This window comes from Raphanus sativus, chromosome 4 (genome assembly GCF_000801105.2).
Source record: "Raphanus sativus cultivar WK10039 chromosome 4, ASM80110v3, whole genome shotgun sequence".
In the NCBI taxonomy this organism is placed as follows: domain Eukaryota; kingdom Viridiplantae; phylum Streptophyta; class Magnoliopsida; order Brassicales; family Brassicaceae; genus Raphanus; species Raphanus sativus.
Window position 1 is genome coordinate 47,739,747 of NC_079514.1, and position 14,453 is coordinate 47,754,199.

At 31.6% G+C, this 14,453-nt stretch overlaps 1 protein-coding gene and 1 long non-coding RNA gene across 2 annotated transcripts; one reads left to right on the forward strand and one right to left on the reverse strand.

Annotated features, from left to right (window-relative positions):
* Window positions 1–5,671: 5,671 nt before the first annotated feature.
* Window positions 5,672–9,029, reverse strand: LOC108855778 (uncharacterized). Its single transcript, XR_008944356.1, has 6 exons — window positions 8,113–9,029; window positions 7,782–7,996; window positions 7,297–7,385; window positions 7,051–7,219; window positions 6,421–6,590; window positions 5,672–5,886 (listed from the first exon to the last, which is right to left on the reverse strand). It is a non-coding gene; the product is annotated as an uncharacterized LOC108855778 (long non-coding RNA).
* Window positions 9,030–10,083: 1,054 nt separating this feature from the next.
* On the forward strand, window positions 10,084–14,105 carry LOC108855776 (F-box/LRR-repeat protein 17). Its single transcript, XM_018629675.2, has 10 exons — window positions 10,084–11,238; window positions 11,457–11,558; window positions 11,800–11,944; window positions 12,023–12,207; window positions 12,302–12,406; window positions 12,518–12,615; window positions 12,721–12,923; window positions 13,008–13,160; window positions 13,630–13,728; window positions 13,815–14,105. The coding sequence occupies exons 1-10, from the start codon at window positions 10,664–10,666 to the stop codon at window positions 13,887–13,889; spliced, it is 1,740 nt and encodes a 579-aa protein (XP_018485177.1). The 5' UTR covers window positions 10,084–10,663; the 3' UTR covers window positions 13,890–14,105.
* Window positions 14,106–14,453: the final 348 nt, after the last annotated feature.

Genomic DNA, 14,453 nt, shown 5'->3' on the forward strand with positions numbered 1-14,453 from the left:
GGTGAATTAAACTTTACATCAATGGAAAATGAATCTTATATTACAAAATTACTCGACATCTTACATGTTAATATATTTACACAACTAAATATTACATGGTCTACTTTTAAGGTATTATTTTTATATGATGTATGATATTTGTTTAGAATACTTACAGATTTTTTATGTGTAACATATGGCTGATGTACAAAAATGTGTTTTTAAAAATCGTTGATTTATAACAAATAAATCAAAGAAATTCAAATGTTTGGTTATTTTCATAATGTGGCTAATTTTTCTCATTTGCGAAGAGACTAGATTATTTACGTGGAACTTATGTATTGAGTCAAACTACTCTAAAACGGTAAAAATAATTATTAGTTTTATTAGATATGAAATGAGTTTGAGAAGTATTGCGACCTTAAAATAGTTTTTTTAAAGATCTGATAAGGTTTGCGATGGGAGAGGTATTTATTTGTAATGAGAATCTTTTTTAAAAAAAATTACATGTAAATGAAATGATGTGATGGACTTTTAAAATAAACATTTTAGCAAGTAACCGTTTTATAGCGATTGAATCTAAAATTTAAAAGGTTTCTAGGCTATGTTGTACTCAAATATATTCATTGTGATACTAACTCTATCATCCCAACTAATTTTTATAAATTGGACAATATATTAAAATGAATTTCAGTTTAATGATATTTTATTAACATGTCCTTAATCTCTCAAAATTAATTTTAATTGTCTCAATATTTAATTCAGATAAAAAAAGAAAAAACTAATCTAAGAGCTAACTTACAGCAATCTCTAAACCACCCAAACAATGTTACATCTAACTGATAATCTTAAATTGATATGTATTTTATTTCTTAAAAACTCAATAGTAATATAAGTTTCAAAACTACCAAACTAATCAAAATATCATACATACTTCATTTACAAATATCTACCACACTAAAAAGTAACGGAAGATTGAAATATTTAAAATTTTAGAGAATCTGAATGTTGAAAATACTTTTAATCTTAAAATATAGATATGAAATATAATATTAGATTTATATATTCTAAAATGCATTTATACCCGCGAATTAGAGGACATAATTTTATATTCATCCTAACAACAATTCTATCTCTTACCATAATTAAAAGAAAATGTCAAATTCTGTTGAATAATGCAATCTAAATATATTTATTGTTCTTATCACACGACATGATTCAAAGTGACTCTGGCCTTTGTTTTTTCTGACGGCAGTATATAGTTACAGATCATTATTTTAGTGAATCAGATCATGTGTCGCATTACCAAACCCAAGGGAGAATCAGTAATTTTGCTCTCGTAGTCTTATCTCAATCTCTCGTTTCGTTAGCTGTGAGCGATTACATTCTTTTCAGTGATAAACATAGGCTATAGCTTTGATTTTTTCTTTAAAAATTAAGCATTAGATTTTGTGGTTATATTTTTAGATTTTATTACTGTAGAGTTAATTTAAATTTCAAAAACACTAAACATAAAACTGTAAAAAACAAATTTCTAAACCAATATATTATTTTAATTATTTTGGGTTATAAATTTAGATTTTCTTACCAGAGCTTGATTGCTTTAGTTTTTATCACTGCAAAAAAAAATTGAAACTGTATAGAGCACTCATCTCCTTAATTTTTTTTATATTTTGGAGCAAACAATCACCGCAACTCCGCAAGTCACGTGTCATATTACCATAAATAAGGGCAAATAAGTAATAACAACATGTGAGCAAGTCACGTGCCCTCACGCTCTCTTTTCGTTATACAAATATATTAATACAGACCGCCAAGTAATTTTCTTATACTATATTTAAACATACAATAAATCTATAAACTATACATACATATAATTCTAAGTACTATACATATCTATGAAATGGCCATACAAACTGTATAATTAATATAAGTTTGTATATAATCTATAAATTATGTTACATGTAGAACATTCACCTAACAAACCGTATATTCTAGAAGCAATGTTTGTTAAAATGTTTTATTGATGTTTCCTTTAAATAAATTCATAATTCTCAAAATAGCTATAATTTTTGAGAGAATTAATTTCAGGCGTAAAATACGCATCTTTCTATTCGCTTACTGGAAAACGAACGAGTCTAAAGCTTTCACATACTACTTGAGCAAAGAATTTGGAATTTTCTAAATTTGATTCGCTTAAATCGGAACATAATAATGTGAGTTGCTTAAATTAGATATTTTTATTATGTATATATGCAAGAATACTTCTTCTTGTGTTGTAAAAAATTAAAAATATAACACTTTCATCAATTTCCTGAATTTTGAACTCACTATCAATCCATTTCTATTATCCACGATGAGGAAATCCCTTCAATTCTTATTCACCTTCTTAACTATATTCATCATTCTTTCACTAGGTTTGTATTTACATCTTACTCTATTGCATACAATAATTTTATAATATATTTATTATAATAGTTAGATCTTTTAAATTTTATTTTAAATGTATTGTAGATCCCACGTATTAATTTTGTTTACTATATAAAATATATTATTAAATTATATTTTAATGTAAATTCACAAATACCGAGCACGCTAGAAAATATAGAAAACCGAGTCAGACATTTTTGTCTTAAACTTAAAAGGATAAAACCTAAAATATTTTAAGTGTTTATTTCCTATTTTAGTGCGTTTTTATTTTTGAAATGCATAAAGAAATACTGTGATAGAACAATTCTAGATATTTTCATTGTTTTATCATCTATTTCTTTACATTTTTTCATGCACAAACAAATATGTTAACAAGCATTTTCCATAATACGGACGAACTATAGTTCTTATGTAAATTTATGTTATATTGTGAATAACATATAAAATTAAAATATATATATTTATTATAGTTAATATGCTATGATTTTTCCAATATGTACAATACGTTTGCTTAAAACTGCAAACTTTATTTTGTTTTTATTAATTAGCACACAATAATTCAAAATATTTCTTCAAAAAATAAAATCAAAGTTAATATTTTGATCAAATCATATTTTTATGTTTTTTATTTACTAATAAAATATATTTGTCTTGTTATTTATAACGCTTAAACAAAAGTTTATTTAGAACTTTTTGTTGATATATAAATTTTATAATTCATAAATGGATAAATATTATTATCATTCTTGCTTCCTCATAAAATTTTTGATTTTATATCTAACAGGAACAGATGCGCAAAAAAAGGAAACAAAACTATGTCCTTATAAACTCCCAATTAGCGCAGCAAAGCCTTGTAATGTATTAGAATGTCGAAGAGAGTGTAAAAAGAAATACCCACCTCTTGGTAGTGGTGTTTGTTCGGAGACTAAGGGATTTTGTGACTGCAATGCTCCTTGTAAGAGTTAAATGTTGCGAATATAATACACAACCCAAATCCTATATTACCTTTTTAACAATAATTGTCTAAATATTTTTAGTGTCATTAAAATAAAGTACTATAATATTTGTATCAGATCTATGGATTTATTTATAATAAATATTAATATGAATGTTAAATAAATATAATTCTTAGTAATAAGATTGGATTTTCTTTATAAATTAAATGATCTCCAGTGTCATCTCTACTTGACTCATTCTCTTTTCATCAATTTTGGATTTTCCAAACATGCATAAGTACAAGTTAGAAAACGTTAGATATTTTGAAAAATATTTATATTTACAATGATTATACTTAAAGCGTTAATGTATACAATTTAAAATAAATTGATGCTTTAAAATTCACATAAAATTACCTGTCAATTATTACTATAGTGGTGAACTCTATTTTATACATCAAAATTTAATATACAAAAACAAAGAATCAATACAAAGATGTTGAGTTCTGACCATATCAACTCTATAGGATATACATAAATAATATGTACATTAAGACTATGATGGTGAATTAAACTTTACATCAATGGAAAATGAATCTTATATTACAAAATTACTCGACATCTTACATGTTAATATATTTACACAACTAAATATTACATGGCCTACTTTTAAGGTATTATTTTATATGATGTATGATATTTGTTTAGAATACTTTCAGATTTTTTATGTGTAACATATGGCTGATGTACAAAAATGAGTTTTTAAAAACAGTTGATTTATAACAAAAAAAAAAAATCAAATGTTTGGTTATTTTCATAATGTGGCTAATTTTTCTCATTTGCGAAGAGACTAGATTATTTACGTGGAACTTATGTATTGAGTCAAACTAGTCTAAAACGGTAAAAATAATTATTAGTTTTATTAGATATGAAATGAGTCTGAGAAGTATTGCGACCTTAAAATAGTTTTTTTAAAGATCTGATAAGGTTTGCGATGGGAGAAGTATTTATTTGTAATGATAATCTTTTTTTAAAAAATTACATGTAAATGAAATGATGTGATGGCCTTTTAAAATAAACATTTTTGCAAGTAACCGTTTTATAGTGATTGAATCTAAAATTTAAAAGGTTTCTAGGCTATGTTGTACTCAAATATATTCATTGTGATGCTAACTCTATCATCCCAACTAATTTTTATAAATTGGAATATATATTAAAATGAATTTCAGTTTAATGATATTTTATTAACATGTCCTCAGACATACCAAATCTATGGGAAATAATTTGATTAGTCTCCATTGTACCTTAGAACTAGATCATGACCCGCTCGACCGAGCGGGAGTCAATTTTTTTTATCTTTGTTTTTACTAAATGTTATACATGATTGCAATATGTATTAATATAAATTTTTGATAAATAACAATGTGTACTAATGTGTTTAAATAAGCAATGTGTTTAATTACTAAATTTAATTTTTAAATTTTATGATAACGTAAAGTAGATTTTTATATATTATTTAAATATATAGTGCTATATATTTTGTATTTTCAACATTTATCATACAAAACTTACATTGGAGTATTATTTATATGAAAATATGTATAACATAATATATTTATATATTATATAAACATATCTACGATTTTTACAAAGGCCATGCGCACCCGCACGGGTTTTATTTTTAAAATGTATTCTATATTGTTTAGTTTTATGTAGTATCGAGTTTGTATAATTCAATTATGTGTTTAAAGAACAATATCAAAACTGTCTTTCGTATGTAAAAATAACACTTTGCAAGCGCGAGTTGTGTCTTTTTATTGTAACACAAAATTTTATATAAAACTTATGTTTTTTGTACATTACGAAATTACATAATTTCAAAGTGAATTTTATCTCTGTGGTCTAATATATTTTGTGTGTAATGGTTCAAAACATTTTCGATATTTCAGTTTGGTTTGTTTTTAGTATTATTGTATAAGTATAATACTATACAATATTACTATATTCTATACAATATATAAAGTTATGTGTTATTTGTTTTAGAAAGTAGATTAGGCCCAACGTAGTTAAAGAATAGTCATATCTTTATGTATGTGTCTATGACTTATCTACCTAATGTTATTCGTACTAATAAAATCAGAATGACCAATGAAAGTATACTGATCAATTTAAAATAAATTGTATAGGATAATTCTAGAACGATTAATATTTTTAGTATTCTTAGTATCTATCTTATTTAAATCGACATATAATAAATGTGAAAATCATATATCGAATATGGACAAAAAGAAGAATTGTATTTAAGGAAATACATCAATGCAAAGTTAGACTATGGTACGTATTATATATAAAGAATGAGACATTTGATTTAAATATATGAAGTCCACTTTTAAAATCCACATAGAAGAAGTTGTAATGTTTCTGATTTAATAAGATAGATGTATCTGACGATTGAGTTTGTTTTTCCTTGCTGTCGGTTGAGAAACGTGCTTTTTCCAATCCAGGATTTCCTTTTCATACTCCTCTGATTTTTGTTTGCACTCTGCAAAGAGTATTAGATACAAAGCACCTCAATGAAAGAAGAAACCACTGTAGATTTGTGCTAGGCAAAGAACATTAAACAGGTGACAAAAAAAGTATATGGTTACCTATGCTTATACCATTTACGCAAAGGTGATGATAATAAGAGAACATAATCTATAATACTAAATCATCACATTACCGTTTGTCTGCAACTAGCATTCGTGAGCAGATAAAGTACATATCAACTTTGTTAAAACCAAAGTCAGATAAATCTACATCAAGGATCATGTAATGAAACAACTCAGCCCTCATGAGAAAAATAAGAAAATTCCATATTTCAATACATTACTCCAGTAACAACGCTCCAACATAAGGTCATCATTATTGACCACGTGATCTCATACACGGACACATATAATTAACTATTACTGGATCATGTTGATTTCTGCTATGAATGAAATCATCAAATTGATAAGTCATAATGGAACTGATAATTGAAAAACAAAGGATAGAATAAAGGCCATCAGATTTATGTAGGGATAGAATCAAATACCTCCCATTTCCTTCTTCCAATGGTTGATTTCTTTAGTAGCTTTCTCTGTTAACTCCTTAAGTTCAGATATCCTCTTCCGTATTTTTTCAAAATCAGCTTCCAAGGAACTGATCGAAGATTCTAGCTTTCGAATTCGTGACCCCACATCTCGGTTTTGCTCATATTCCACCCTGAAATTCAACAAAATTTATTTTAGTTGACCTATAAAAAATGTTTCCGTTTGTACAACTTGAGCTCCATTCATTAGAAAGCAGTATGCCAATTAAGCAAACCAGCTACGTTTTGCAGAGTTTGACACTAAAGACTTTTACAGACTACATATGTGACCCTTACACACTTGATAACGTAGACAATAGCTGCTAACTAATCAAATAAATCTCACAGAGCTGTAGTGCCTTTCTTTCTATGAGGCATGTGAAAGTCAAAAATGCAACAGCAGTATGATGCACAACAAAACGTTTATTCTTTACCAGAAACGAAAAAAAAAACAGCTGAAAAGTTGACTTCAGAGTCGTAGCTATATGTTAGCACAGAAATGGGCAGCAGAAAATCAATAGTGATTAAAACTGGGTATGAGAAGTTCGGATAAATCTCATATGTAACCAGAAAAACAGAGCATAAGAGACATACTGGTATTTTAATTTAGCAAGCTGGTTACTCAGGTTCAGCCATTTCTTGAGCCTCCTTGAGCCTTCCTTCATATTCACGTATGTTAGCAACACCAACAGACTGGTCCACAATCTCTTTGATTCTTTTCTCCAACTTCCTGATCTCTGTATTCCTCTTATCAACCTCAGCTCTTGAATATCAACATCATTCAGTCATATTACTGTCATCGGCTTTTAAAACTTTACCAAATATCAGAAAATATATTACCTTAGAAAGTTCAAGATTTATGTGTCTACTTTCTTTAGTGATAATTCGCTTATTTGCTCACGGTGTGGAAGTTTGTCTTCGATGCTTTTCTGTAAAGCAAATCCACCAATTAGTAATTCTTGAACAGTGCATACTGAAGTAAATTATAAAAGTAACTATCTTGGAAAAGATATATAATCTGAAATTAATATGTATTTGTTTCTAAGAACTAATCACAGCAATCGCCAAACAATATATAATCTGAAATTAATATGTATTTGTTTCTAAAAAACTCAATAATAATATAAGTTTAAAAAACAACCAAACTAATCAAAAATATCTAGACATACTTCGTTTACAAATTTCTACCACCATAAAAATAATGGAAGATTAAAATTAAGTATTTAAAATGTAGACGAATATGAATGCTGAAAAATACATTTAATCTTATAAATTTAGATATTCTAAAATGCATACGTTGTGGAGAAATTGAATCGGAGACTCACATTTTCTTCAGGTGTGATTTTGCGCTAAGAGTGTGGAAGAGCATTGGCCTATCACCGGAAAAAGATGTCGCGGCAATTGCAGATGTGGCAGAAGCACTAGTGTTGTTTAGGAACATCATATGCCTCCCTCGTTTGGGAGTGACCTCTAACATTCTGCCATGGATTCTCTGGGCTATTTGGACAGCCAGGAATGTACTGATATTCGAGAAGAAAACCTACACGGCAGAGGAAACAACAACAAGGGCTATTAAGTTAGCGAGAGAGTGGAAACAAGCCCAGCCAACAGCCAAGGAGACACCAGTCCAGAGATCAAACAAGCAAGGAGGCTTACCTCGACTTGACCACCGAAGGAACTCAAGGATCGAATACATAATCTGTAACACAGACACTTCGTGGGATAAAGATTCACACACAGCAGGGCTTGCATGGATCATCTCGGGATCGCCAAACGCGGTGGAATCACAAGGAGCACTATTCCACCGAAACGTCAACTCCCTCTTAGTTGCAGAGGTCTTAGCGGTGAATACTGCTCTCCAAGCAGTTATCTCTCTTAACATCACTCATCTATGAATCCACTCTGATAATCAAACCCTAATCAGAGCCATCACAGACAAACAATTTGAGAAAGAGATCTACGGAATCCTGAAGGATATCAAAGCGTCTTCTTCTTCGTTTTCTGACTTGTTCTTCACTTTTCTTCCTCGGGCTGAGAATGGGCGAGCTGATAGGCTTGCCAAATCCATTCTCAGATATCCATCTACTGTATTGGGCCGATCCACGGGCTAAACTCATCTTTTAAATTTTCTAATGAATTTGGTTGAACAAAAAAAAAAGATATTCTAAAATGCATTTATACCCGCAAATTAACATATATAATTTTATTTTCTTTGGAACGACAATTCTATTTCTTACCTCAACTAAAAGAAAATGTCTAATTTTGTTGAAATAATGCAATATAAACATATTTATTGGCTTCATCACACGACATGATTCAAAAATAATTATGATCTTTGCTTTTGATAGAAGCGGTAATTAATTACAAAACATTATTTTAGTGCAAGTAAGTAAATGCATCATTGGCAGAAAAAAGTAATGCACCAGATCATGTGCAATATTACCAAACCAAAGGGTAATTTTCTCTTGTAATCTTATACCATCACTCTATTTTTTTCTTAGCTGTGAGTGGTTCGTCCTTTTTGAGAGATTGATTAGTGTAGACTACAACTTTGATATTTTTTCTTTAAAAATCAAGCTGTAGATTTTGTGGTATTAAGTTTAGATTTTATTATTATAGAATTATTTTAAAGTTTAAAAGCACTAAACATAAAATCATAGAAATATTAATTTATAAATATTTTAGATCTATAACTTTAGACTTTCTTACTAGAGCTTGATTATTTTAGTTTTATCACGGTAGAAAAAAATATTAAAACTGTAGAGCATTTAGAACTGCCGTATTTACCATAAATAAAGGCAGACTAGATTAGGACCCGTCCTAAAGGGCGGAAATTGATTTGTCAAATTTCAATTAATAATATATGGTATATATAATATGTGTATATAATATTATATATATTTTGTGTAACATTTATATATATATATATACATATTAGACATATATATAATATTTTATTAAATATATATAGAATTTGATAGTGTTATAATTTGTGTTGTACTTGTTATTAGTTTGTATTTAATCTTTTTTCATTTTTAGTATAATAATTTGCCTTGTCACACCTTTTACTTTTTAACTTATACACATAATTATGTCCTTTTTCAAATAAAACTTATACACATAGTCTCGTAAAATGTAATATATAAAAAACATATTTAAAAAATCTACTGACCATATGCCACCATTATTTGGTTGTTTGAACAAAAAAAATCATGTTCTTGCATAACTGTGTATGTTGTGATATGATGTAGGTGAAGAGTAAATATATGGAAATAAAGTTAGTGATACGAACATGAGCCTATGTTGGTTTATGCCACAATTATTTGGTTTTTGGAAGATCAATGAGCATAAGCATACACGGTCTTTGTATGCTTACGTTGTAAATGAGTCGAATATTTTTTCTCTTATGTCTGGAATGATATGAAACTCGTTGATTTAAGAGTGGTTCAGTTTTATATGATCTAATTATATTAAGAGATTAACCAAAAATATTATAAAAATGTTACTGGTTACGTTTAACTAATCTATGTTGGTTAAGATTTGGTTTAATTTAAGTTGGTAGGTTGCATTGTATAAGAGGCATGATATATTATAGCAACAACAATGAAAGAGTTGTGGAAGCCCCTATGGTCCAATGGTTTGACTAAGGGTTCATGTAATGCTTCTACATCTGGAGGTCTGGGGTTCAAACCCCAGAAAATACCAAATTATGCAGTTTATGGAGAAACAGATTACAGGAGATCTTCAGCTTGGTGCATGGCGTACCATCGAACATGGATCTCATAGGACGGCTCGGAGAGGTGCAGTTAGGCGTGTATTCTCACAAGATAGTAGAATTCTCGGTTGTATAATCGTCTTTGTAATATTCTCATCATTGTAATAGCATAATTAATCGATAATAATCGATCCAGACGTTCAAAAAAAAACTATGAAAGAGTCCAAAATTTAAATGAGAATTTCAAATAGTAGCAGATAATCCTGAATCAATAGATTAGATAAGTTACAGCAACATGTGAGCGGTACCGTTAGCATTTTTTGACATTTTTGGTTTCAGTGTTCGAAAGCACTTGCGCGAAAACACCATTTTCATCTCCCGCCGCACCTTCCCTCCTTTTTTTTGTTCTGTTTTGTGTTTTACTTTTTTCCATCTCTTCCTCCCCATCTCATCTAACCACTCCAAACCTCTCTCTCTCTCTCAACCTTCACTATGCAGCCTCAGCCTCACATCTCCCCAACCTCCGCCCAAGCCGCCATCTCCGCCGCGCTTAAATCCCAGCGACTCCGCAAAAACCGCGGAAGCTACAGCTGCGGCCGATGCGGCCAACCCAAGAAAGGCCACGTCTGCCACCTCCACGTCCCCGCCACTCCGATCACCTCAATCTCCGCCGCCGCCGCGTCCTCCTCCTCCACCCGTCCCCCCGCGCCGCCTCCCGTGCGTCAGCCTTTCGCTCACCTCCGCCGCCGCCGCCGCGCCTTATCTTTCGACGACGACGACGATTACGCGAGCGATTCTCTGGATCTGGATCTTGATTTGGATTCGGACGTTGTTCAGCCGGGGAGGTTCCACGCGGCGGGACTGTGGGAGGTGCTTAAGAGGCTGCCTCCGTCTGGGTTGCTGATGGCGGCTAGGGTTTGCAGAGGCTGGAGAGAGACCGCGAGGAAGATGTGGAAAGCCGCTGAGGAGCTTAGGATTAGGGTTCCCGTGAGTGCTCGGATTGGTTACGTTGGATCTTTATTGCATAAGTGTCCTTCACTCCTTACACTCTCACTTAAAATCGAGAGGTGATGGATTGATTTTTAAGACAATGATTGATTAAGACACAGATGCATTAATTAATTATTGGACTAATTGCATATTTAACAATGTTCAATTTGAGACTCTTCTTGCACTCATTAGACTCTCTCACTTAAATTTGAGACGAAAAAAAAGTGACTGTTAAGACAATCAATGATTAAGACACATAAGTCTTACTAATTGCAATTTAATGTTTATTCTGCAGTGATTTTGACGCGACGACTCTGGCCTGCATTGCTTTCTCTTGTCCCAGTCTTGAGGTTTTGGAGATTTCAACTTCTGGTGCAGCTGCCAATAGGATCTCTGGGTAAATAGTCCTTGAGTTTATTTCAATAGAAAACACTGACAACGTGTCTTTACAACTTGTTTTAGATATGTGAGAATGTGATTAAGCCACTTGGATTTTTTTTATGCTAAGCTGTCATGATGTCGCATGTGATGATGGTTCTGAGTTGATTAATGGTTATGATCTATTTAAAACAGTTTGTTTGTTTGCTCTTTCTCTAGGTATGTTTCTTGATTGTTCTGTTTTGTTGTATGTACAACAGGGATGAGCTTGGTCGCTTTGTTTCTGATAAGCGTGGACTTAGAAGCCTTAAGATGGAAGGGTGTTCCAGCTTGGGAGGATTTTCCCTCACTTCAACAAGCCTCTCCACTCTTTGGCTTGCCCATCTTCATTCTCTCTCTAACATGGTAACTTAACTACCTTTCTTTTTTTTTGTCCCTTTTTGTTTATCTAGACCAGTAAATGTTTTGTTCCATATTTGTCAGGTCTTCAACTGTCCAAATCTGATAGAGATATCACTTGAGTTTTCTTGCCAAGAAGATGATTCAACTGATCTTGTAACAATGGTTGATGGTTTGGGAAGGACTTGCACTAGATTACAGAACATTCACATAGCCTCTCTGAAGCTTTCACACACTTTTGTACTTGCTCTTACTTCTGTGAATTTCAGGTTTGCCCAACTTCTCTGTTTCCAGTCTTTGAAAATCATTGATAAAGCAGTAGTTCTGTTAGAATTGATGATGCCAGTTTCTATTTTTGTCCAGGGATTTGAGAATGCTCTCCCTAGTTTTTGGAATAGATATCACTGATGCATCTGTAGCTGCCATTTCCTCAAGTTACACAAACTTGGAACTGCTTGATCTGAGTGGGTATGTTTTGTTTCTTGATCTGTATTATCTCCACTGGTTCAGAGTGTTTATTCAAATGAAGTAGAGTGTATGTTGACACATGATTTTTTTTTGTTTGTTTGTTGGTTATAGATCCAGCATTACTGATACTGGTCTTGGGATGATCTGCGATGTCTTACCTGATACACTCTCAAAATTACTTGTTGCTCTTTGTCCCAACATTACATCAAGTAATTTCCTGATTTTAAGTTTGCATATATAAAAATATATAATTCTCAAATTCATCTGTTTATTCCCCTGGTTTCTCATTTCCTGTACAACGAATATTCTTGCAGGTGGCATTCAGTTTGCTACTGCTCAACTTCCTCTTCTTGATCTGATGGATTGTGGCATGACTGTGTCTGATCCCAGTTCAGATAATCCGACCTCTTCAGAGAAGAGTTCGACTTCGCAAAAAGCACCAGGCTACAATCAGAAGATGTTTATTAAACATAAACAGTTGAAGAAACTCAGTTTGTGGGGATGTTCCAGTTTGAACGTGAGATTCATCATCAATGCTCTTTGAAAAGAGTTCTTTATAAATCCCATCTTCTCATAGTTTTTTTTTTATCTGTTGATGCAGGCTTTGTTCCTAAACTGCCCAGAGCTCAAGGACTTGAATTTGAACTCGTGCAGCAATTTGCAAGCTGAGAGTTTGGTGCTCCAGTGTCCAAAGTTGGAACTTGTGCACGCATCAGGATGTCAAAACCTACTAATAGGAGCTATCCGAAAACAGGTACTTCTTTTGACAATAACAACTTGTATACGGTTTGTGGTTTTAGTTTAATACACACTATAAGTTAAAAGAAAGCCATTTGTAGTTCAATCTGATAAATTTTTGTTTGCTTTCCTGATTGGATTTTTATCGCTTTTAGGTTAGAAAACCTTTCAAAGAGGATATAAATAATTATAGTTACATATTTAAATCATATATGGCAAAAGTATGTAAAATGTTATAACTTTCAATTTGGTTTGGTTACACAATCAACCATGGTCTTCTTTTTGTTTCAAATTTTACGATTGGATATTAGAATCATAAAAGTAGTGGATTTATGGCCTAAACATTTCGGCTAGGATTCTATTTTGGTTCGGTTCGGTTTAGTTGTATGTCCACTCCTAGAAATGTGTTCTGTTATAGTATAATCTCTTAAGCCACTTCCTGACCAGTGCCTTAATAAGCCTCTCTTATTATACTTGTTGAATAGGTTTCTGAGAACTTTGCTGCTGGTGAAAACCACATTCCACGGAAACGCTTGGCTGATGCGTCGAAAAGGATTCAGGCTCCACCTTCCGTATACCAAGAGGTGAATTTTATTTCATTATTTAACTTTTTTTTTGTGATATAAGAAAGTGTGAATTGTATATAACTGAGAGTGTTTGATGTTTGCAGACAAGAGAAGATGAGAATAATCCAGGGAAGAAGAGAAGGAAGGTTGAGAGAGAAGTGTGTACCATTATACATTAATAACGAACTCTCTATCAATAATACTCATCTTGGACTCGTTCTTCTTCCAACTCTATTTTATTGTACATCTGATCATGTTGGATTACGTCTGTTGTGGTTTATTACTTATGAACTTATACATGTTTAATCTTTGTTTTCTAATTAGCTTGAATAGTTACATGTTTAATTAACTTTCCTTGTCTGAAAATTTCAATCCTATTGATAGGTTTATTGTTCTCTACCGTTTGTATGAGTGTGAAGGTGGCATCATACCGTACATAACAGTTGGTTATCCAGATCTCTACTAACGCTGAAGCATTGAAAGTTCTTGACGCTTGTGGCTCTGACATAATCGAACTGGGTGTTCCTTACTCTGACCATTTAGCTGATGGTCCTATCATTCTGGTTACAAAACCTATCAATCAAAATGCAACGCTATTACTGTCCTAAAGTTTTCACTTCTGTGTTGATTATCTTGCCCTATTTCTATTAGGATGCAGCGACAAGGTCTTTGGAGCAGGGGACCAACCTGGATAACATTCTTGACATGTTAGATAAGGTGAAGTTTGGTTTCTGAAACAATGA